At 39.9% G+C, this 19,254-nt stretch overlaps 1 protein-coding gene across 1 annotated transcript in view; it reads left to right on the plus strand.

The window, feature by feature from the left end:
* Positions 1-15,308: 15,308 nt before the first annotated feature.
* The window catches only part of LOC105511860 (60S acidic ribosomal protein P1-like), a 23,751-nt gene continuing 19,805 nt past the window's right edge, over positions 15,309-19,254 (plus strand). The window contains exons 1-2 of the mRNA XM_011942079.1: positions 15,309-15,668; positions 15,943-16,016. Of these exons, the coding sequence (XP_011797469.1) occupies positions 15,400-15,668; positions 15,943-16,016 (343 nt within the window). The 5' untranslated portion in view covers positions 15,309-15,399. The remainder of the gene's footprint in view (positions 15,669-15,942; positions 16,017-19,254) is intronic.

Raw genomic sequence — 19,254 nt, forward strand, 5'->3', positions numbered from 1 at the left:
TCCCCATTCACTATGATGTTAGCTATGGGTTTGTTATATATGGCCTTTATTATTTTAAGGTATGTTCCTTCTATGCCAAGTTCATTAAGAGTTTTCATCTTGAAAAAATGTTGAATTTTATCAAATTTTTTTCTGCATCTATTGAGATAATCATATGATTTTTGTCCATCATTTTGCTGATGTGCTATATCATGTTTTGCATATATTGAACCATCCTTGCAACTCTGGCATAAATCCCACTTATTTATGGTGTATGATCTTTTTGACATAATGTTGGATTTTGTTTGCTAGTATTTTGTTGAGGATTTTTGTGTCTATGGTCATCAGGGATATTGGCCTGCGGTTTCCTTTCTTTGTTGTGTCCTTGTCTGATTTTGATATCAGGGAGAATTCCCTATTCTTCAATTTTTTGGAATAGTTTTGAGAGTATTGGTATTATTTCTTTTTTGTATATGTGGTAGAATTTGGCTACGAATACATTCAGTGCTGTGCTTTTCCTTGTTGGAAGACTTTTTATTACTGATTCAATCTTACTACTTGTCATTGGTCTATTCAGATCTATTCTTATTTCTTTGAGATAGATTTCTGGACATGAGATGATTGGGTGAGTTTTTTTAAGGTTTCTAACAAAACAAAACATTTTGCTTGTTATTAATTTAGCATGTTTATTTTTTACAATTTTCAAAATAAATGATGAATGTAAAAAATTAATCCACAATTGTATTAAATCACACCAGCCGGCAATGTCCCAAGTAACTTTAACCCACTTTTTGGCAATAATTTTTGAGGCTCTCAATACTTACTAACAAATTCCTTTCCATAAGGTTACATTTCCACCAACAAATTTTCCATAAAGTTGCATTTCCAGCTACAAACTCAAATTGTATATGAGAAAATCTATCTTATAGCATCCTCACCAGTAACAAATATTATCACCTTTTAATTTCTTTGAAAATTTGAGGCTGGGTGTGGTGGCTCACACCTGTAATCCCAGTACTTTGGGAGGCCAAGGTGGGCAGATTACTTGGCGTCAGAAGTTCGAGACCAGCCTGGTGAACATGGTGAAATCCCATCTCTACTAAAAAGATAAAATTAGACAGGTGAGATGGCATGCACCTGTAATCCCAGCTACTTGGGAGGTTGCAGAATGAGAATTGCTTGAACTGGGAGGTGGAAGTTGCAGTGAGCCGAGATCGTGCCACTGCACTCCAGCCTGAGCAACAGAGCAAGACTCCATCTTCAAAAAAAAAAAAAACTGAATGGTGAAAATCATGTCATAGTTTTACTTGGCATTTGATTTCTTGGGGATTTAATACTTTAAAGTACTTTTTAGCTATTTGTTTGCCCTCAGGTACGTTGTTTAATGAAGTACATTGTCCTGGTTAGTTTTTTAAAATCAGGGTCTTAGTGTTTTCCTTGTGGATTTGTGTAAACTCTTTATATACCATGTATTGGCTTTTTGTTAAACTGGTTACAGGTTTTTTCCCTTTTTTTTTTTTTAACCTTTTAATATTGATCATTTAAAATGCCTATTTTGAATATTCACATCTATTGACTTTTCTGTTTGTATTTTCTTCCACTGCTTTAACTTTAGGTGGTTCTCTCCATTCCAAGCATAAACTTATCCATATGTCCTTCTAGATTTCTTATGTTTGCATGTTTTTATTTTTAATTATTTAGTTCACTGAAATTCATTTTGGAGAATGACGTGAAATGAGAATTTGAAGCTCAGGTTTTTATCAGCTTCCAAGTTCTCCCTGCATAATCTATTGAATGGTCCTTCCCCTTGTGATGGCTACTGTAGCATACATTAAGTTCTTATGTACTCTAGAGCTAGTGTTAGTCTAACCCTTCTGTTTCACTGATCCACATGTTCATATTCTGTTTCACTGATCCACATGTTCATATTTATGGTAGTGCCTTACTTTCCAGCATGATATCTTGTAGTTTTTCATCATTTCTCACACCCTCTCTACCTATCTATATGAGAAGAAAACAGAGCAAAGACAAAAACCAGGAAGCCATTTTGGACTACCCAGATGGCAAAATGGCCACCATGAACCCAGTGGAGAGAAAATCCTGGGAAGAGTGTCTGGAACAGAGTCAGATTTCAGCAGAGATCTTTGAGACAGGATGAAATGGAAAGAATGATAACCATCATGGCAGAAAGGAGCAGGTGGGGTTTGTCAGGTCTAGGTGGGGCCAAAGGAACATGTCAGGAAGCAGAGAAGGATTCCAAGAGACACAGAGACAAATACGTCATGGTTATTTGTCTGTGAATAAGTGGTCACATGGTCAAGTGAATAAAGATTATAATAGTAAGTAATAAGTGTCATAATAAAGATGTAAACTTTCTTTGGAAGCATGAAGGACATCCTGTCCAGAGCAGTCCGCAGAGACTTCAGAGAGAAAATGAGTTTGAGTTGGGCTGGAAGGATGCATAGCAGATTGTCAGGTGAGGGTTCAGTGGGGCTGGCATATGTGGAGAGTGAAGTTGTAGGAATTCTGGAAACAGGACCAGGTTGAGGTAAGTTGGGAAGCTAGAAAATGCTTGGTGTTTTGGGAGAAGTAGAAGTAGTTCAGTCCAAGTAGTTCCCAATGTGTTGTGCACAAGCCAGGTTAAGAAGCTTGGTCTTAACTCTGACTGCAATAAAAAGCCACCAGAGGGTTTAAATGGAACAATGAGGTGATCAGATTTACCTTCCAAAGAGACCACTCTGGCAGCAGTGGTTAGATTGGATTTAAGAGGAGCAAGATTAGAAATAAGAAGACCGTTTAGGAGGTTGCTATGAAAGTCCAGGCTTGAACCAAGGAAATGGGAATGAGTAGTGGTGGGGGTAATGGGTGAGAGAGACAGATCAGATTTGGAAAGCTTGGTCTCTGGGCTTGGAACTTCCCTTAACAATTGCCCATCTGTATGGTTTCCAGATATAGGTGTTCCCTGGGTGTTATTCCAGGCTGAAGTGACACTCCTCTAGAGCACCACTTACTCTTTCATGCTTAGATGGAAGGTGAGACCATGTTAGGACCACTGAAGGTTCCATCTGGTATGCTCTTAAAAAAATGGGAATAAACCAACATTTATTGAACCTTGTCCTAGGAACTATATTTTCTTAACTCTCAAAGCAACTCTAGAAAGAATATAAATTTGCTGCCATTTCGTAGATAAGAAAACTGAACCAGGGAGACTAAAAATTTGCCTAAGGTATATAGAAATATAATTGATTTTTGTACATTGATCTTGTATCCTACAACCTTGCAAAACTCACTTATGAATTCTCATACCTTGTTTTGTAGATTTCATTGGCTTTGCTAATAGATGATCATGTTGTCTGCAAATTAAGAAAGTTCTGCTCTTTCTTTTCTATCTCAATGTTTTTTTCTTTTCTTGCCTCACTGCACTAGCTATAAACTACAACGTACAATGTACAATGCTGAATAGAAGTTTGAGAGGGGCTTTCCCTGTCTCAGTGATGATTGCAGGGGAAAAGTGTCCAGTCTCTCACCACCAAGTACAATGTGAGCTGGTGGTATTTTCTAGATGCCCTTTGTCAGGTTGAGGAAGTTCTCCTCTATTCCTCATTCACTGAGAGCACAGTTAGAAAGGGCAAGTGTAGGATTTGAACTCAGTCTCTAAGACATGAAAGCCTGGGTGATCAGCCTTTCCAGCAGCAAGAATGAGTACTCTTTCTTCGTCTGTTGGCAGCTCATTTTACAAAAAGCCACTTTCCTGCCCCCCTGAAAATATTTTTTTTTTAAGCTCGGCAATGGGAGGGACAGATTTCTCAAAGTCTGTTTCATCAGAAACTTGATGAATGTTCTGTGTTGCTCTCACGTACAGGTTCTTATTTCTCATGAGCTAGACTCTTCATTAATTTCATGTAAGTGGCGTAATTAAAGTAACTGTTAATTGGAGTATTACTGAGGTGCCATTATGGTATGTGACAAGCTTTAATTAGCGTGTGGTCTGGCACTCGATGTTCTCAATGCATCGCTCAAAAACAGAGATTGTTCTCTGAAGAGCGGCACTTGATCTGAACAGAAAGGTAATGCAATTTTAAGGTAATGGGGAGAAGATAGGAGAGAGAGAGAGAAATAACCTCTAGTGTTTTTATGTTATGAAAGTGGAACTCTTCGCTGTCCCAGCTAACAGCACCGTCACAGTGAAATGAACAGTACTGGAGACCACATGCTGGAACTGAAGAACGAGGTACAAAGAAACCACCTCCCATTGTTTCAGCACAGACATCTCCTCAGCCAGTGTGGCTGCTCTACAAACCCGGTGACCTCTAAAAGTACAGTGACCTCACTACTTCCTCTGCCTGGAATGTCTTGGGAAACTCCTACCCACATTGGGATCCAGGAGTCACCTTATTCATTCTTTCTTATACCAACACAGCCATCTCTCCATCCGATAAATATTTTCTGAGCACACACTATGTGTCTAAGGGTCTAAGGCTGTTAGAAGAAGTTGTGATATGGCCTCATCCTTGAGAGGTTCTCAGGGTTCCATGACGGTGTGTTCACTCAGCAGCAATGCTTGCTCCCACCAGGCACTTTCATGTGGTAGTAACTGCCTCTCTACCATCAGTATCCCCCATGGATGCTGCAGGGATGTCTTATTCTACTTTGTACCCCTGGGTCTCAAACACCTGGTACAACACCTGAAACATTAATTAGCAAGCTGTCAATATGAATCATTCCATTTTCATTCATGACGTTAAAATGCATAAAGCAGTGTGGTGGAAAAAATATTGTTTTAGAATTGAAATGCTTGCCAGCTGGGTAAATATGAATCAATCGGTTGTGTCTTTTTGAGCCTCAATTTTACGCATCTTCAAAATAGGAATTAAAAAAAAAGAAATCACAGAGTTTTGAGATTTATGTGAGGCTCGAATGATATAATTTATACAATTACACATGTTTAACTGAAAAGTGCTGATAAAATTAATTATTAATAAGTGAGTCTATTAGTTATTAAAAAATGTTACTCTGATTCAATTTAAGATTATAGCTCAGGTTGAGCACAGTCGCTCACATCTGTAATCCCAGCACTTTGGCAGGCTGAGGCAGGCAGATCACTTGAGGCCAGGAGTTTGAGATGAACCTAGCTAACATATTGACACCCCGTCTCTACTAAAAATACAAAAATTAGCCTGGTGTGATGGCGTATGCCTGTAATCCCAGCTACATGGGAGGCTGAGGCAGGAGAATTGCTTGAACCCGGGAGGCGGAGGTTGCAGTGAGCCAAGATCACACCACTGCACTCCAGCCTGGAAGACAGAGTGAGACTCTGTCTCAAAAAAAAAAAAAAAAAAAAGATTTCATCTCCAACATCCAAAGAACATTATTGCCTCTTCTATCCTGAAATTTTTCTAGGAAATCAATTCCCATAATTCAGGAGCTCTTCTCGTAGCTAACACCCTTGTTGGTCAGAAAGAAAAGCTTTAAGATAAAGATTTCCTACAACAAATTTCCTATGGATTTCTAGGAAATGCAAACTCAGAGGTTGTGTTTGTTTAGTTGTTTTAATCAATTCAGATCAGCATTTTGATTAAATGTGCATCAATCTATTGTTTCTACTGCAAAACCAATACAAATAAATCACAACCTATTTAACTACCTAGCTTACAAAATTTCAATTTTAATTTCGTTAAGAAAACATTAACTGAGTTTGTGCCAAGCGCATTGCATGCTAGGTGCTGAGGGCACAATAGTAAGAGAGACATGGCTGGCTTATCAATTAGCCTGCTAAATTGCAAAACTATAGCCAGCGGCCAGAAGTCCCAGTTCCGTGGTAAAATATTGGGAATGAGCAGTAAGTTAATGGTAACAAAAAATTAGAGAGGCATTTTCCAGATAGGATGCAATCTAGATTATTTCTCTCACTTAGAGTCACAAATACCCAATTATACAATCTTTCCCAATCCTTGCAGATCTTGGGGTACTTATACTATCCATAGTCAAAGCAATGGGAAAAAAGAACTGCTATACTCTATTGTTTGGGTAGAACACAACTATTCTTCAGAGACTGATCTTAGAGCATTTGCAAATGGAGAGACTGAGAGCACTCCACAGGGAGCTTGTCAGCACTGACACTGGGAAGCTATTGGATTGAAAATGATGAAAAATTATTGTCCGAAGAGAGGAAAAGATAAGCCCCAGGGCTGCCAAGTCGCACAACTTGATTGAGCACCACTCACATTATAGACTCCAGGGGATGCCATTCATGTAGACATCAACTTTGCCAGGCAGTGATTCTAGTTTTGGATAAGGACTTCACCCAGTAAAGTTGGGATCAGTACTTAACATCAGAACTATTTCACAGTATATACATACACTATTAGCAAATCTGTACATAATTCAATCTGTAAACTAAACCAAGTGGCTGAGTACCAAGTGAAACCCTCACACACCGCTAAAGACAGAAACCTGAACTGGATAGGCACGCAGGTGGATTTCCTGGTTGGGTAGGTCAGTTACCGAGGTCTCACTGAGTTGGTGAAACCAGGCTTAGGTCAGCCAAAATTTACCCCGTGAAATCATTAGAAAAGCAAGCATGGTGTCATCCCATGTAATTCATGACAATTCTGAATTTGTACATTAAGAGGTTGCATATTAGAATACTTGACACTTTGTCCAGTAGTTTACAAAAAACGAAGCATAGAATTCTGATCAAAGGATTAGTGCAAAGACTTTTATTTGGCTATCAAATTATTCTAAGCCAAGACAAGAGAATTCTATAAATATATTTTATTATGGCAGCCTCTCTCTGACTCTCAGAAACTTCTCTCAGTGAAAGTTATTATTCAAGGCTGCAATTGTCAAACTGTGCATGCACAGATAATAGCTTTTCATTCATTGTATAACTCTCGGTGAGGAAACAGTCTCAATTTCTTTCTTAAAAAGCTCTACAGGCTAGACAAAAGTGATTAAAGACTGTATCTTTTAAGTTCTCTCTAAAGGAGCATGATTTGCCTGAAGCATTTTCCTTAACCCTGTAACAATCCAGTGTTGCTTCTGCCCAGGTGATTCTTTCAAATCTTTTTTACTAGGCAGATATTCTAACATTTTACTTTAGATATCAATTGACAAAATAAATATACATCTACCCAAAATAAAATTTCAGTTTAGCCTCTATTACTCCATTGAGAAAGGCAGGAATGGAATTGGACTTTATCGATTCTTTTTTTTAAAAAAAAATAGTTATGCAATGTTTTTTAGATACCAGATAATGTTCCATGTGCTGGAGTTTCAGCACTGGGTAAAGAAACAAAGTTTCTGTATTTGTGAAATTTACATTCTAGTAGGGAAGACAGAATGGACAAATAGAGACATTTTAATGTGTCAAGCGACCAAGGGCTACAGAGAAAAACAGAGCAGGGTGAGATGATAGTGACAGGTTTTTGTTTTTTTGGTGTTTTTTGAGACGGAGTTTCACTCTTATTGCCCAGGCTGGAGTGCAATGATCTTGGCTCACTGCAACCTCTGCCTCCTGGGTTCAAGTGATTCTCCTGCCTCAGCCTCCAGAGTAGGTAGGATTACAGGTACCCACCACCACGCCCAGCTAATTTTTGTATTTTTAGTAGAGACAGAGTTTTACCATGTTGGCCGGGCTGGTCTCGAACTCCTGACCTCAGGTGATCCACCTACCTTGGCCTCCCAAAGTGTTGGGATTACCAGCATGAGCCACCGCGCCCGGCCCAACAGAATGGTTTTAAAAGCATGTTTTTGGTGTTTGAGGCTTCACGAGCTGTGGGGCATCACAGTTAAGAAGATCCTCTGGCTGCCATGAGGAGGATGAATTGGAAGGAGCCAGCATGGCTGAAGGAGGTAGAGGTTTTAGGAGTCTGTTGTAGTTGCACAGGCAATTAGTTCCTGGAGGATGTTCGCTGCCAACATGGGGCCAATGCTGAAAAAGGAAGACATCAGGAGCTCTAACACAGATCATGGGAATCCCCAGGATGACATGGAGAGCAACCAGTCCAGACTGTAGCAAGTCAGACGTTCTGGGGAAGGGCTAGGCTACTTCATAAAGATGAACAACTTGAGAGAGATTTAGACAATCAGCAACGAGTCTGGAGTTGAATTGGTGATAAACACATGAAAACTAAGCCAATGGGACAATTAAACAATACTATATGGGAAAGGAAAAGTATTAAAAGGTTACTACGTGGCTCAGTTGTGCAGTTTCCACATAATCTCAATAATGTAAATTGAATATTGAGCTAGATAAAATTATGGCATAACTATATTGGAAAGATACAGGGAAGAAAAGAATATGTGTGTGCACAGGAAAGAGCTAAACCCTCATCCTCCATGGTGGGAAGTCAGAGGGTAATGCTAAAAAAAATTCACCAAACAGCATGTCATCTACAGTCAAAGAGGTAAATTAAAAAAAAAAAAAAAAGGCTAAAAGAGGTGCCTCCAAGCACTTTGAGAGTAGTGTCTGCTTTTCTTATCTGTTTTAAAATAACACAATTATAGAATTGTTTGATTCTTAAATCTATGTGCCTGTATGTATAACTTTAATAAAAATAAAAACAAGCAATAACAAAAAAGCATTTTTTTAACGAAAGGACATAGAGAAAATACTTGCAGTGGCTATAGTTAACGAAGGACTTATATTTAGACTATATAAAGAAGTTTACAACTCAATAAGAAGACAAGCAACCCGATTTTAAAACTGGCAAAAGATTTAACAGATGCTTTAAAGAGAAATTAGATGAATAGCCAATGAACACATAAAAAGATGTTCAACATCTTTAGCCATGGGGAAATGCAAATTAAAACTATAATGAAATACTACTACAGACCAAGTGGAATGGGTAAAAAGTTTTTTAAAAAGACTTACAATACCAAGCGTTGGCAAGGATGTGAAGAATGAAATTCTATATATTGCTGGTGAGAGTATAAAACGGGACAAACACTTCGGAAAATAGTTTGGCTTTATACAATTAAACATAAACTTTCCTTATCACTCATCAATTCCACTCCTAGGTAATTACCCAGAAAGAATAAAAACACATGTCCCCAGAAAATATTTGTGTGCAATATTCATAGTAGCTTTATTCATAATAATTCAAACCTGTGGGTAAAGCCCATAATGTTTAGCAATAATAAGTGAATAAACAAATTGTGTTATGTTCATACCATCGAAAGAACTGCTGATACTCGCAACAACATGAACACATCTCAAAATTATTATGCTGAGAAGAAAAGAAGCCAGACACAGAAGACTGCATACTGTATGGTATCACGTGTATGAAGAAGTTCTAGAGCAGGCAAAGCTAATTTATATAGAAACCAGATCAGTGGTGACCTGGGGAGAGAGTGAGAGAGGGTATTCTGGCTGGTATTGACTACAAAAGAAATAAATGGTGGATATACTCTGTATGCTTTACACTCCATATAAAGTAGGATGTACTCTATATAAGTAAATGGATAGAAACGTGTACATCCACTGCATATACATACATAGAGTAGAAGGAGTATAGATGGATACTTCATCTCATACATGGATATACAGTTGACGCTCGAACTGTGCAGGTCCACTTATTAACAGATTTTCTTCTGGCTCTGCCACCCCTGAGACAGCAAGATCAGCCCTTCCTCTTCCCCTTCAGCCTACTCAACATGAAGACAATGAGGATGAAGGCTTTTATGATGATCCACTTCCACTGAATGATAGGAAATATATTTTCTCTTTCTTATGGTTTTCTTAATAACATTTTCTGTTCTCTAGCTTACCTTGATGTTAGAATACAGTATATAATACATATGACATGCAAAATTTGTGTTGTTTATGTTATGGTAAGGCTTGTGGTAAACAGTAGGCTATTAGTATTTAAGTTTTGGAGAAGACAAAAGTTATAGATGGATTTTCAACCTCATTGGAGGGTCGGCACCTCTGATCCCCATGCTGTTCAAGGGTCAACCGTATTCTTTATTTTAATTGGGATGATGGTTACAGAAGTGTATGTATTTGTCAAAACTGACCAAATTGTTCACTTAAAATATATGCATTTTATTGTTTGCAAATTATACTGTAATAAAAGTTAAACAATGCTCTAGTTTTTCTTCAGATCATATAAGTCTTTTGCCTTTTACTAAAGATTCCCATGGAGAGGAACACCTCAGAGTTTTTTAATTAATTTTTTGAGGTCTTGCTTTTGCAGGGCTAACCATTAAAAAGAAAAGTCAAACAAATTTTTGAAAGAAGCAAGTTAAAATTGAACTTAAAAACAGAATATGTGGACTGTGGCTGACACCTGTAATCCCAGCAGTTTGGGAGGCCAAGGAGGGCAGATCACTTGAGATCAGGAGTTTGAGACCAGCCTGGCCAACATGCTGAAAACCCCTCTCTTCTAAAAACACAAAAATTAGCTGGGCATAGTGGCTCAGACTTGGAATCCCAGCTACTCTGGAGGCTGAGGCATGCGAATCTCTTGAACCTAGGAGGTGGAGGTTGCAGTGAGCCAGTATTGTGCCACTGCACTCCAGCCTGGGCGACAGACTGATTCTGTCTCAAAAAAAGGAATGAAGGAAGGAAGGAAGGAAGGAAGGAAGGAAGGAAGGAAGGAAGGAAGGAGGGAGGGAGGGAGGGAGGGAATCAGCCAGGCATAGTGTCAGCTACTAGGGAGGTTGAGGCAAGAGAATTGCTTGAACCCAAGAGGCGAAGGTTGCAGTGAGCTGAGACTTCATATCAAAACACACACATACACACACACACACACCCTGAATAGATGGGTTTAAATGAAGATTAAATCCAACAGGGAAAATAGGTAAGTTGAAATATCAAGAAACGATCTAGAGCGCAGCGCAGAAACAAAGGAAGAAAAGCTAAAAGACGTGAAAAAGAGGGTGAGAAGGACTAAAACATGCTCAGACTGGAGTTCCGTTAGGAGAGGAGTGAGAAAACGCACTAACTGACACCACAGGAGCAGAGACGCATCCTCACTGGGCCTCGCCCAAATTGCAAATTCATGAGCAAAACAAATCATTGTTGTTTTAGGCCACTACATTTAGGTAGTTTTTTATGAAGCAGTAGATAACTGGAATAAGTTGTGATACCAGGAGTGTGATGTTGCTGTATTAAAACACACACACACACACACACACACACACACACACACACAACAAAAAACAAAAAACACAAAACCCTAAAAATGTAACATTGACTTTGGGACCAGATGGTGAGTGGAAGCCAAAAGGGTTTGCAGAGGCTGCTGGTGAGGACTCAAAGAAATGCAAGAGAGGCTTATTGGAATGTAGCAAAAAGACTCTTGGGTCCAGTAACATAAAGTTTAACAACATTATTACCTGTAGTAACATATAATATAGAAAATATACCATTAGCTTGGTTTAATTCTGCACGTTGTACTCATAAATCATAATACTACTCTGTACCCCATAAGTATATACAATTATAAACTGACAATTTACATTAAAAAAAATTAGAACTAAGTAAAATGGTATGAATAAAAAATAAATAAAATGTACCTATTTACCTAATAAACTGATCTTCTAGGTAAGAAAATTTCCGGCCGGGCGCGGTGGCTCAAGCCTGTAATCCCAGCACTTTGGGAGGCTGAGACGGGCGGATCGCGAGGTCAGGAGATCGAGACCATCCTGGCTAACACGGTGAAACCCCATCTCTACTAAAAAATACAAAAAACTAGCCGGGCGAGGTGGCGGGCGCCTGTGGTCCCAGCTGCTCGGGAGGCTGAGGCAGGAGAATGGCGTAAACCCGGGAGGCGGAGCTTGCACTGAGCTGAGATCCAGCCACTGCACTCCAGCCTGGGCGACAGAGTGGGACTCCGTCTCAAAAAAAAAAAAAAAAAATTTCCAGGCAGAGTGCTGCTGCCTGGTTTCTCCAAGTAGTCTATAAAAAATGAGAGAGCAGAAAGATAAAGTAATGAATAACTTTTAAATATAAAAAAGCTACTCAAGTGAATTAAAACATCCATGCAAAAACCTGTACATGCATGTTTATAGCAGCTTTATTCATAATTGCCAAAACTTGAAAGCAACTGAGATGTCCTTTAAAAGGTACACGGACAAATAAACCAGTACATAGATACAATAGCTATTATTCAACAATAAAAAGAAATGAGCCATCAAGCAGTGAAAAGATATGACGGAATCTTAAATGCATATTGCTAATTGAAAGAAGCAAACTTGAAAAGGCTACATACTATATGATTCCAACTATATGTCATTCTGGAAAAGGCAAAACTGTGGAGGCAGTAAAAAGATGAATGGTTGCCGGGGGTTTGGGAGGAGGAAGAGATGAATAGGTGCAGCGCAGGGGATTCTTACCGCAGTGAAATTATTCTCTGGTACTATAATAGTGAATGGGTGTTATTCTACACTTAAGACGCATAGAATGTATAACACAAAGAGTGAACCCTAATGTAAAACATGAGCTTTGGTTGATAATGTGTCAATGTTGGTTCATTAACTGTAGCAAATGCACCACACTGATTGGGATGTTGATGGTGGGAAAGTTGTGTATATGTGGTCAGGGAGGAGTATGTTGGAACTCTCTGTATTTTCCATTTAATTTTGCTCTGAATCCAAAACTGCTCTAAAAAAAAATAAAGTCTAGTTTAAAAAAAATCAGGGGGCAGGACTTACTATGTTTGGGAATAAAAATGTTTCTTATTCCAGTCTCTCTATTATAGATGATATATGTGATTCTCTAATTAAGAATGGCTTTCAGGCAAAGAGCAAATTCAGAGCACTGTCACAAGAATATGGTGTAAAGATGAAGCCAAGGATTTGACTCCAAAACCTTTGTTAAAAACCTCAGTTAGATTTAAGGTGGTGCCCCAGAGACCCTTTCAAACACACCAAAGGCCCTTTTAAGGGTCTTCACACTGTGCCTCACTGGCCTTCTCTGTTAAACAACTGGGCTTCTGAAAATTTCACAAGGAGCTCAAAGTAGAGATGATCTCTATGAAACCTGTGGGTATGGCTTTTGTCTAATGGAGTGAATTTATAAATTGATTCATAAGAAGTCCACAAAGTTTTAAAGGAATTTCATCAGTTTGGACTGAAAGAGACAGCGAGAGTACAAAATACAAAGAAATCTTTGAACTTCTGAACTGCTGTTCTTAGAAAACAGGCAGAGAAAACCACTCAACATCAACATCTGTTTGCCAGCCCTGAGCCATCCTAATCGTCCTTTCCTGAGCTGCCTCTGATGACACTACATGGAGCAGAGGCACACTGTCCCCTCAGACACCTATTGAAACTGCAGACTTGTTTGGATGACAAAATAGGTGGTGTATTGTTTTCAGCCACTAAGTTTGGGGGCAGTTTGTTATGCAGTAATAGAAAACTGATATTGGGGCCAGGCGCAGTGGCTCACACCTGTAATCCTAGCACTTTAGGAGGCCAGAGTGGGTAGAGCACACGAGGTCAGGAGTTCAGTTGAGAACATCCTGGCCAACATGGCAAAAACCCATCTCTACTGAAAATGCAAAAATTAGCAGTGTGGTGGCAGATACCTGTAATCCTAACTACTCAGGAGGTTGAGGCAAGGGAATCACTTGAACCTGGGAGGCAGGGGTTGAAGTGAGCTGAGATCATGCCTCTGCACTCAAGTCTGGGCCACAGAGAGAGACTCCATCTCAAAAAATAAATAAATAAATAAATAAATAACTGATATTGGTTTTCCAGAATTGGAGAAAGATGCGAATCCAAAAGATTCCAGAAGTTCAATGAATCCCAAGCAGGTAAACTAAAGGAAATAAATAACAAAACACATAATAATAAAACCAGAGAACATCAAAGAAAAAGAGGTCTTAAGCAGAGTCAGGAAAAACTGTTAACAATGGCTAAACCTTGGGACAAGTGTTATCATGTTCACTGTTCTGTTCTTTTAACTTTTTTTAATGTTTGAAAATATGCATACATACGTACAGCCAAAATGTTGTAGTAGGTGAACCAAAAAGAAAAGAGATTACTTCATAAGAGAGAAAATGAAATTGGCACCTGCCCTCACAACAGTAACAACAAAAGGCAAAGGGCAGAGGAATACAATTGGGCTAAGATAAAGAATTAATGTGTTAAGAAGGTTACATAAATAAAAATGAAATGGTTGAACATCTTTATAGCTTCTGGGTAGGGAAAGATTTCTTAATGAGATTTAAAAAGTATTACTTGTAATGAAAAAATGATAAATATGAAAATATTAAAAACACTTCAGTTCAAAGGGCATCATTAATAGGAAAATACTCTGCCTGGGCAGCACGGTGAAACCACGTCTCCACAAAAAATACAAAAGAATTAGCTGATCGTGGTGGCTATAGGTCCCAGCTACCCAGAGGCTGAGATGGGAGGATCACCTGAGCCCGAGGAAGTTAAGGCTGCAGTGAGCCATGATCATGCCATTATACTCCAACCTGGGCAACAGAGTGAGACTGCGTCAAAAAAAAAAAAGGAAAATATAAACCAAGAAATGAGAGAAGATTGTAGTATACATAACCGACAAAGGACTTTCATCCAAAATATTAAAAAAAGAGAACTTCATATCAATAAGATAGACGACCTAGTGTGTTCGTCCATTTTCACACTGCTATAATGAACTGCCCAAGCCTGGGCAATTTATAAAAGCAAGAGGTTTAATTGACTCACAGTTCAGCATAGCTGGGGAAGCTTCAGGAAACTTACAATCATGATGGAAGGCAAAGGGGAGGCAAGGCAGCTTCTTGGCAAGGTGGCAAGAAGGAGAAGTTCCAAGTGAAGGGGGAAGCCCCTTATAAAAACATCAGATCTTGTAAAATCTATCACGAGAGCAGCATGGGGGAAACTGCCCCCATGATTCAACTACCTCCACCTGGTCTCTCCCTTGACATGTGGGGATTATGGGGATTATAATTGAAAATGAGATTGGATGGGGATACAAAGCCTAACCATATCACCTAGTTTAAAAAAAAACAAAACATAGTCTAAGACCATAACGGATACTACATAGAAGGAAAAACACAAATGTAGAGATTTTCAGTCTCATTCATTATCAAGATTTTGCTACCATGATGACATATTGTTTTCCCATTACATTAGAAAAAAAAAATGTCTGACAAGAACAAGTATTAGAGAGGGCATGTGGCAAGAATAACACTCACACACTGCTGGTGGGAATGTAAACACATACAACACTTTGGAAAACAATTTGGCATTACCAATGACAGCTGAAAACACATGTCTTATGTAAGACCCTGCAATTCCATTCCTGGATGTATACTCTAAAAAATATTCTTGCCTTTCCTCAGCTACCATGAAGGTGCTCAGTCCTTCCCAGGAAGCTAAGGCTGTGTTAGGGTGAGGTCCTCACTTCATCCAGCAACTAGCACCGCGCCGGGCAGTGCCAGCCCTACACTCGCCTCCGCCATGGCCTCCATCCCCCAGCTCGCCTGCATCTCCTCAGACCTCATTCTGCACAGTGACGAGGTGACCGTCACAGAGGATAATATCAATGCCCTCATTAAAGCAGGCAGTGTAAATGTTGAACCTTTTTGGCCTGACTTGTTTGCAAAGGCCCTGGACAATGTCAACACTGGGAGCCTCATCTGCAGTGTAGGAGCTGGTGGACCTGCTCCAGCAGCGGGGGTTCCGGCTGAGGAAGAAGGTGGAAGCAGGCCGGGCGCGGTGGCTCAAGCCTGTAATCCCAGCACTTTGGGAGGCCGAGACGGGTGGATCACGAGGTCAGGAGATCGAGACCATCCTGGTCTACACGGTGAAACCCCGGCTCTACTAAAAAATACAAAAAACTAGCCGGGCGAGATGGCGGGCTCCTGTAGTCCCAGCTACTCCGGAGGCTGAGGCAGGAGAATGGCGTAAACCCGGGAGGCGGAGCTTGCAGTGAGCCGAGATCGCGCCACTGCACTCCAGCCTGGGCGACAGAGCGAGACTCCGTCTCAAAAAAAAAAAAAAAAAAAAAAAGAAAGTGGAAGCAAAGAAAGAAGAATCCGAGGAGTCTGATGATGACATGGGCTTTGCTTTTTTGAGTAAACCTCTTTTATAATGTGTCCAATAAAAAGTTGAACTTAAATTTAGTTTAATTTAAAAACTAAAAAATACTTGCATATATATACAAGACCCAGTGTAAGAATGTTCACAGGTGTATTGTCTGTAATTAAAAAACTGAGAACAACAAAAATATCCACAAACAATGGAATGGATTAACAATGTCATGCATTTATACAATGCACTTCCATTTAACGATGAACATTAATGAAACCCTGTGAAATGCAATAGAACAGATGAATTTTAAAAGCATACTGAGTGGGAAAAAAAAAGACTTGAAGTGCATAGATAGTATGATTCCTTTAATATAATGTTTAGTCAGGCAAAACAGCTACATTGTGTATATACGCACGGGCCTGCCTGCGTGCCCGTGCACACACACACACAGGTGGTAGAACTACAAATAAACAAGGAACTGTTTACCATAAAATTTTTACTCAAAAAGTAACCATGGATGTGGTTACTTTCAGGAGACAGGGAAGGGGGTGTGACCAGGGAGAGAACACCCGGGGGGCTGCTGGGCCATCCCAATATTCTAGCTCTTGCATGGGTGATGGGCACACAGGTGCTCACTCCAAATGTATTTATTTTGCTCTACATTGATACACTGTGTTCTTCTGTATGTGTTTGTTATATTCCACATTTTAAACCAAAGTTGAGGCGTATGTGTGGTTTTCTCGGGGTCAAGGCGCTAGTTCCTCACACATTCAGACAGGGCAGTGTGTCACCAAGACCTGGTGTCACCTGTACTGTGGGGTCTCCCAGATAATGCCTGTGTTGCTCTGCCCACTCCTCTTTCTTCCCTTCTGCCCAATGCTTTGTCTAGGTGTCATCTCTCCTTCTAATGCCTGGAAAGACGATTTGCAAGACCCTAGTTTGGAAGTAATAATAAAAGAAGGAGATATGGTTTCGTTCTCTTTCCGTTATTGCTGTAATAACCCTCATCTGGGGACGTTTGGATACCTGTGTCTTAAAGGAGAAGGCCAGGTAGTGTGGGAGATGGCAAAAAAGGAAAGCTCCAAGATTACTATTTCAAAGTTTTATCTCATCACATATATGTCATTTGGATGTCAATCTGGAAGTGACTTATTCAGCCATCAGGAGCTGGGGTTTAGCAAAATGACCCCCATCATCAGAATATGAGCAGGACCAACAGACAGCCAGGTGGATACTCAGCCCTCAAACGGGAGGGAAATAGGATCACTCAGCTCTCAGGTTGGATTAAAAAGAGAAATGGCACAGAAAAGGGAAAGAAAAGTCATTTTCTGTTCATTAAAAACAAACTCCTGATATAGTAACAAAACTGGCTCCCGACGTAGTGTGAAAACAGAGCCTTCTCAGCAAAAGAATGGAAGTTATAGATTTAAAGTTATCTGTGAAAAAGAGGTTAGAAAAGAGGTCCTTCTTACGCCAAAAGCAACCGATACGGTTTGGCTACGTCCCCACCCTAATCTCATCTTGAATTGTAGCTCACATAATCCCCACGTGTCATGGGAAGGTCCCAGTGGGAGGCAATTTAATCATGGAGGCAGGTTTTTCCCATGCTGTTCTCATGATAGTGAATAACTATCATGAAATCTGATGGCTTTATAAAGGGGAGTTCAACTGCATGTGCTCTCTTGCTTGCCACCATGTAAGACATGACTTTGTTCCTCATTCACCTTCCACCATGATTGTGAGGCCTACCCAGCCATGTGGAACTGTGAGTCCATTAACCCTCTTACCTTTATAAATTACTCAGCCTTGAGTAAGACTTTACAGCAGCATGAGAATGGATTAATATAGTAACATCCTCCTAGATCAGGCAGGCCCAGGACAAGATCAGCACGAAATACCCAGAAGAGGAGATGTAGGCCAGGGACCCACAGGAAACCAGAAATATCCTCTCAGGGACAAATATATTCCTTCAACAGACATTCAGTAAATGCTCATGATGTGGCAGGTTCTGTGCTGAGGACACAGTGGGAATCAAATTAGCCACAGACTTTCTGATGAGTAGTTCCTTTCATGAGCCTTACCTTCGTAAAGGTTTCCAGCAAAATGCAGCTGGGATTATAAAGTACTAACAGGATCAGATTCTAAACTGATCCCATCCAAGAGCATAAGTCAGTCATTCTGTCATTTTTATAAAGTTCTGAGTTAAAGAATTTCTTTAAGTGAAGACATACATACCATGAAGCTTACATTTAGGATCTCTCACTTGTCATGCCTCTTTTAGGGCCCTGGGAACCTCCAGGGAATTTCTGGCACAGTCATGGGTCTTGGTAACATTTTCAAAAGAAAGATAATTTAATCCCAATCAGGCAAGACTGTCCCCTTTCTTCTACCTCAGCTTCACCTCCATCACATTTTCCTTGTGTTAGACTACCTCTTTTTTCCAGTTAGGTTACATTTGGGTTTACTGAAATATACTATGTGATTTAGAGTCCCTTCTGGATACACTGGGTTATCAAAATCCATCCTGGTGGAGGCGTGCAGGTGGAACTCTCCCTATCGGCCACAGTGCCTACTTCCCCCATGGTGTGGCTGCATTATAGTGTACACAAGTGTTCAACATCAGAAGTATGTGGGTAGTGCAACAGAAGCAAGGTTTGAAATATACAGAGCCAGAAGCTGGCCTATGGGAACATCTCCCAATTAGCACATGTGTAAGACTGTAAGCAGGTTCTCACTGATGCCTAGTCAAAATTTTCCCATCAAGAATATTCTAGCTGGGCATGGTGGTTCATGTCTGTAATCACAGCTACTCAGGAGGCTGAGGCAGGAGAATCACTTGAACCCGGGAGGCAGAGGCAGTGAGCTGAGATGGTGCCACTGCATTCCAGCCTGGGCGACAGAGTGAGACTTCATCTCAGGGAAAAAACAAAACAAATGACAAAAAAAAACCCAGAATATTCTAAATAATACAGCATATACAATTACAAACACACCATATCCTTTTTTCATTTTTGATAGAATTTACATGAAATAAAATTCATCAGAATTCCCCTGTTTGTAGGACACAAATCTGGGTTAGTAACACCAATAATCAATATATCTATAATAGTAGAGAAAAGAAATTAGAGATTTTCCCAGGTTTGACCACAATCCTAAAAATTTACATAACTTTCCTAATTGAGTTCTAAAGCTTAAAGAAACTTTTTGGCTGGGCATGGTGGCTCATGCCTGTAATCCCAGCACTTCGGGAGGCCGAGGCAGGGGAATTACCCAAAGTCAGGA

The sequence above is a fragment of the Colobus angolensis genome, unplaced genomic scaffold (genome assembly GCF_000951035.1).
Source record: "Colobus angolensis palliatus isolate OR3802 unplaced genomic scaffold, Cang.pa_1.0 Scaffold205, whole genome shotgun sequence".
In the NCBI taxonomy this organism is placed as follows: domain Eukaryota; kingdom Metazoa; phylum Chordata; class Mammalia; order Primates; family Cercopithecidae; genus Colobus; species Colobus angolensis.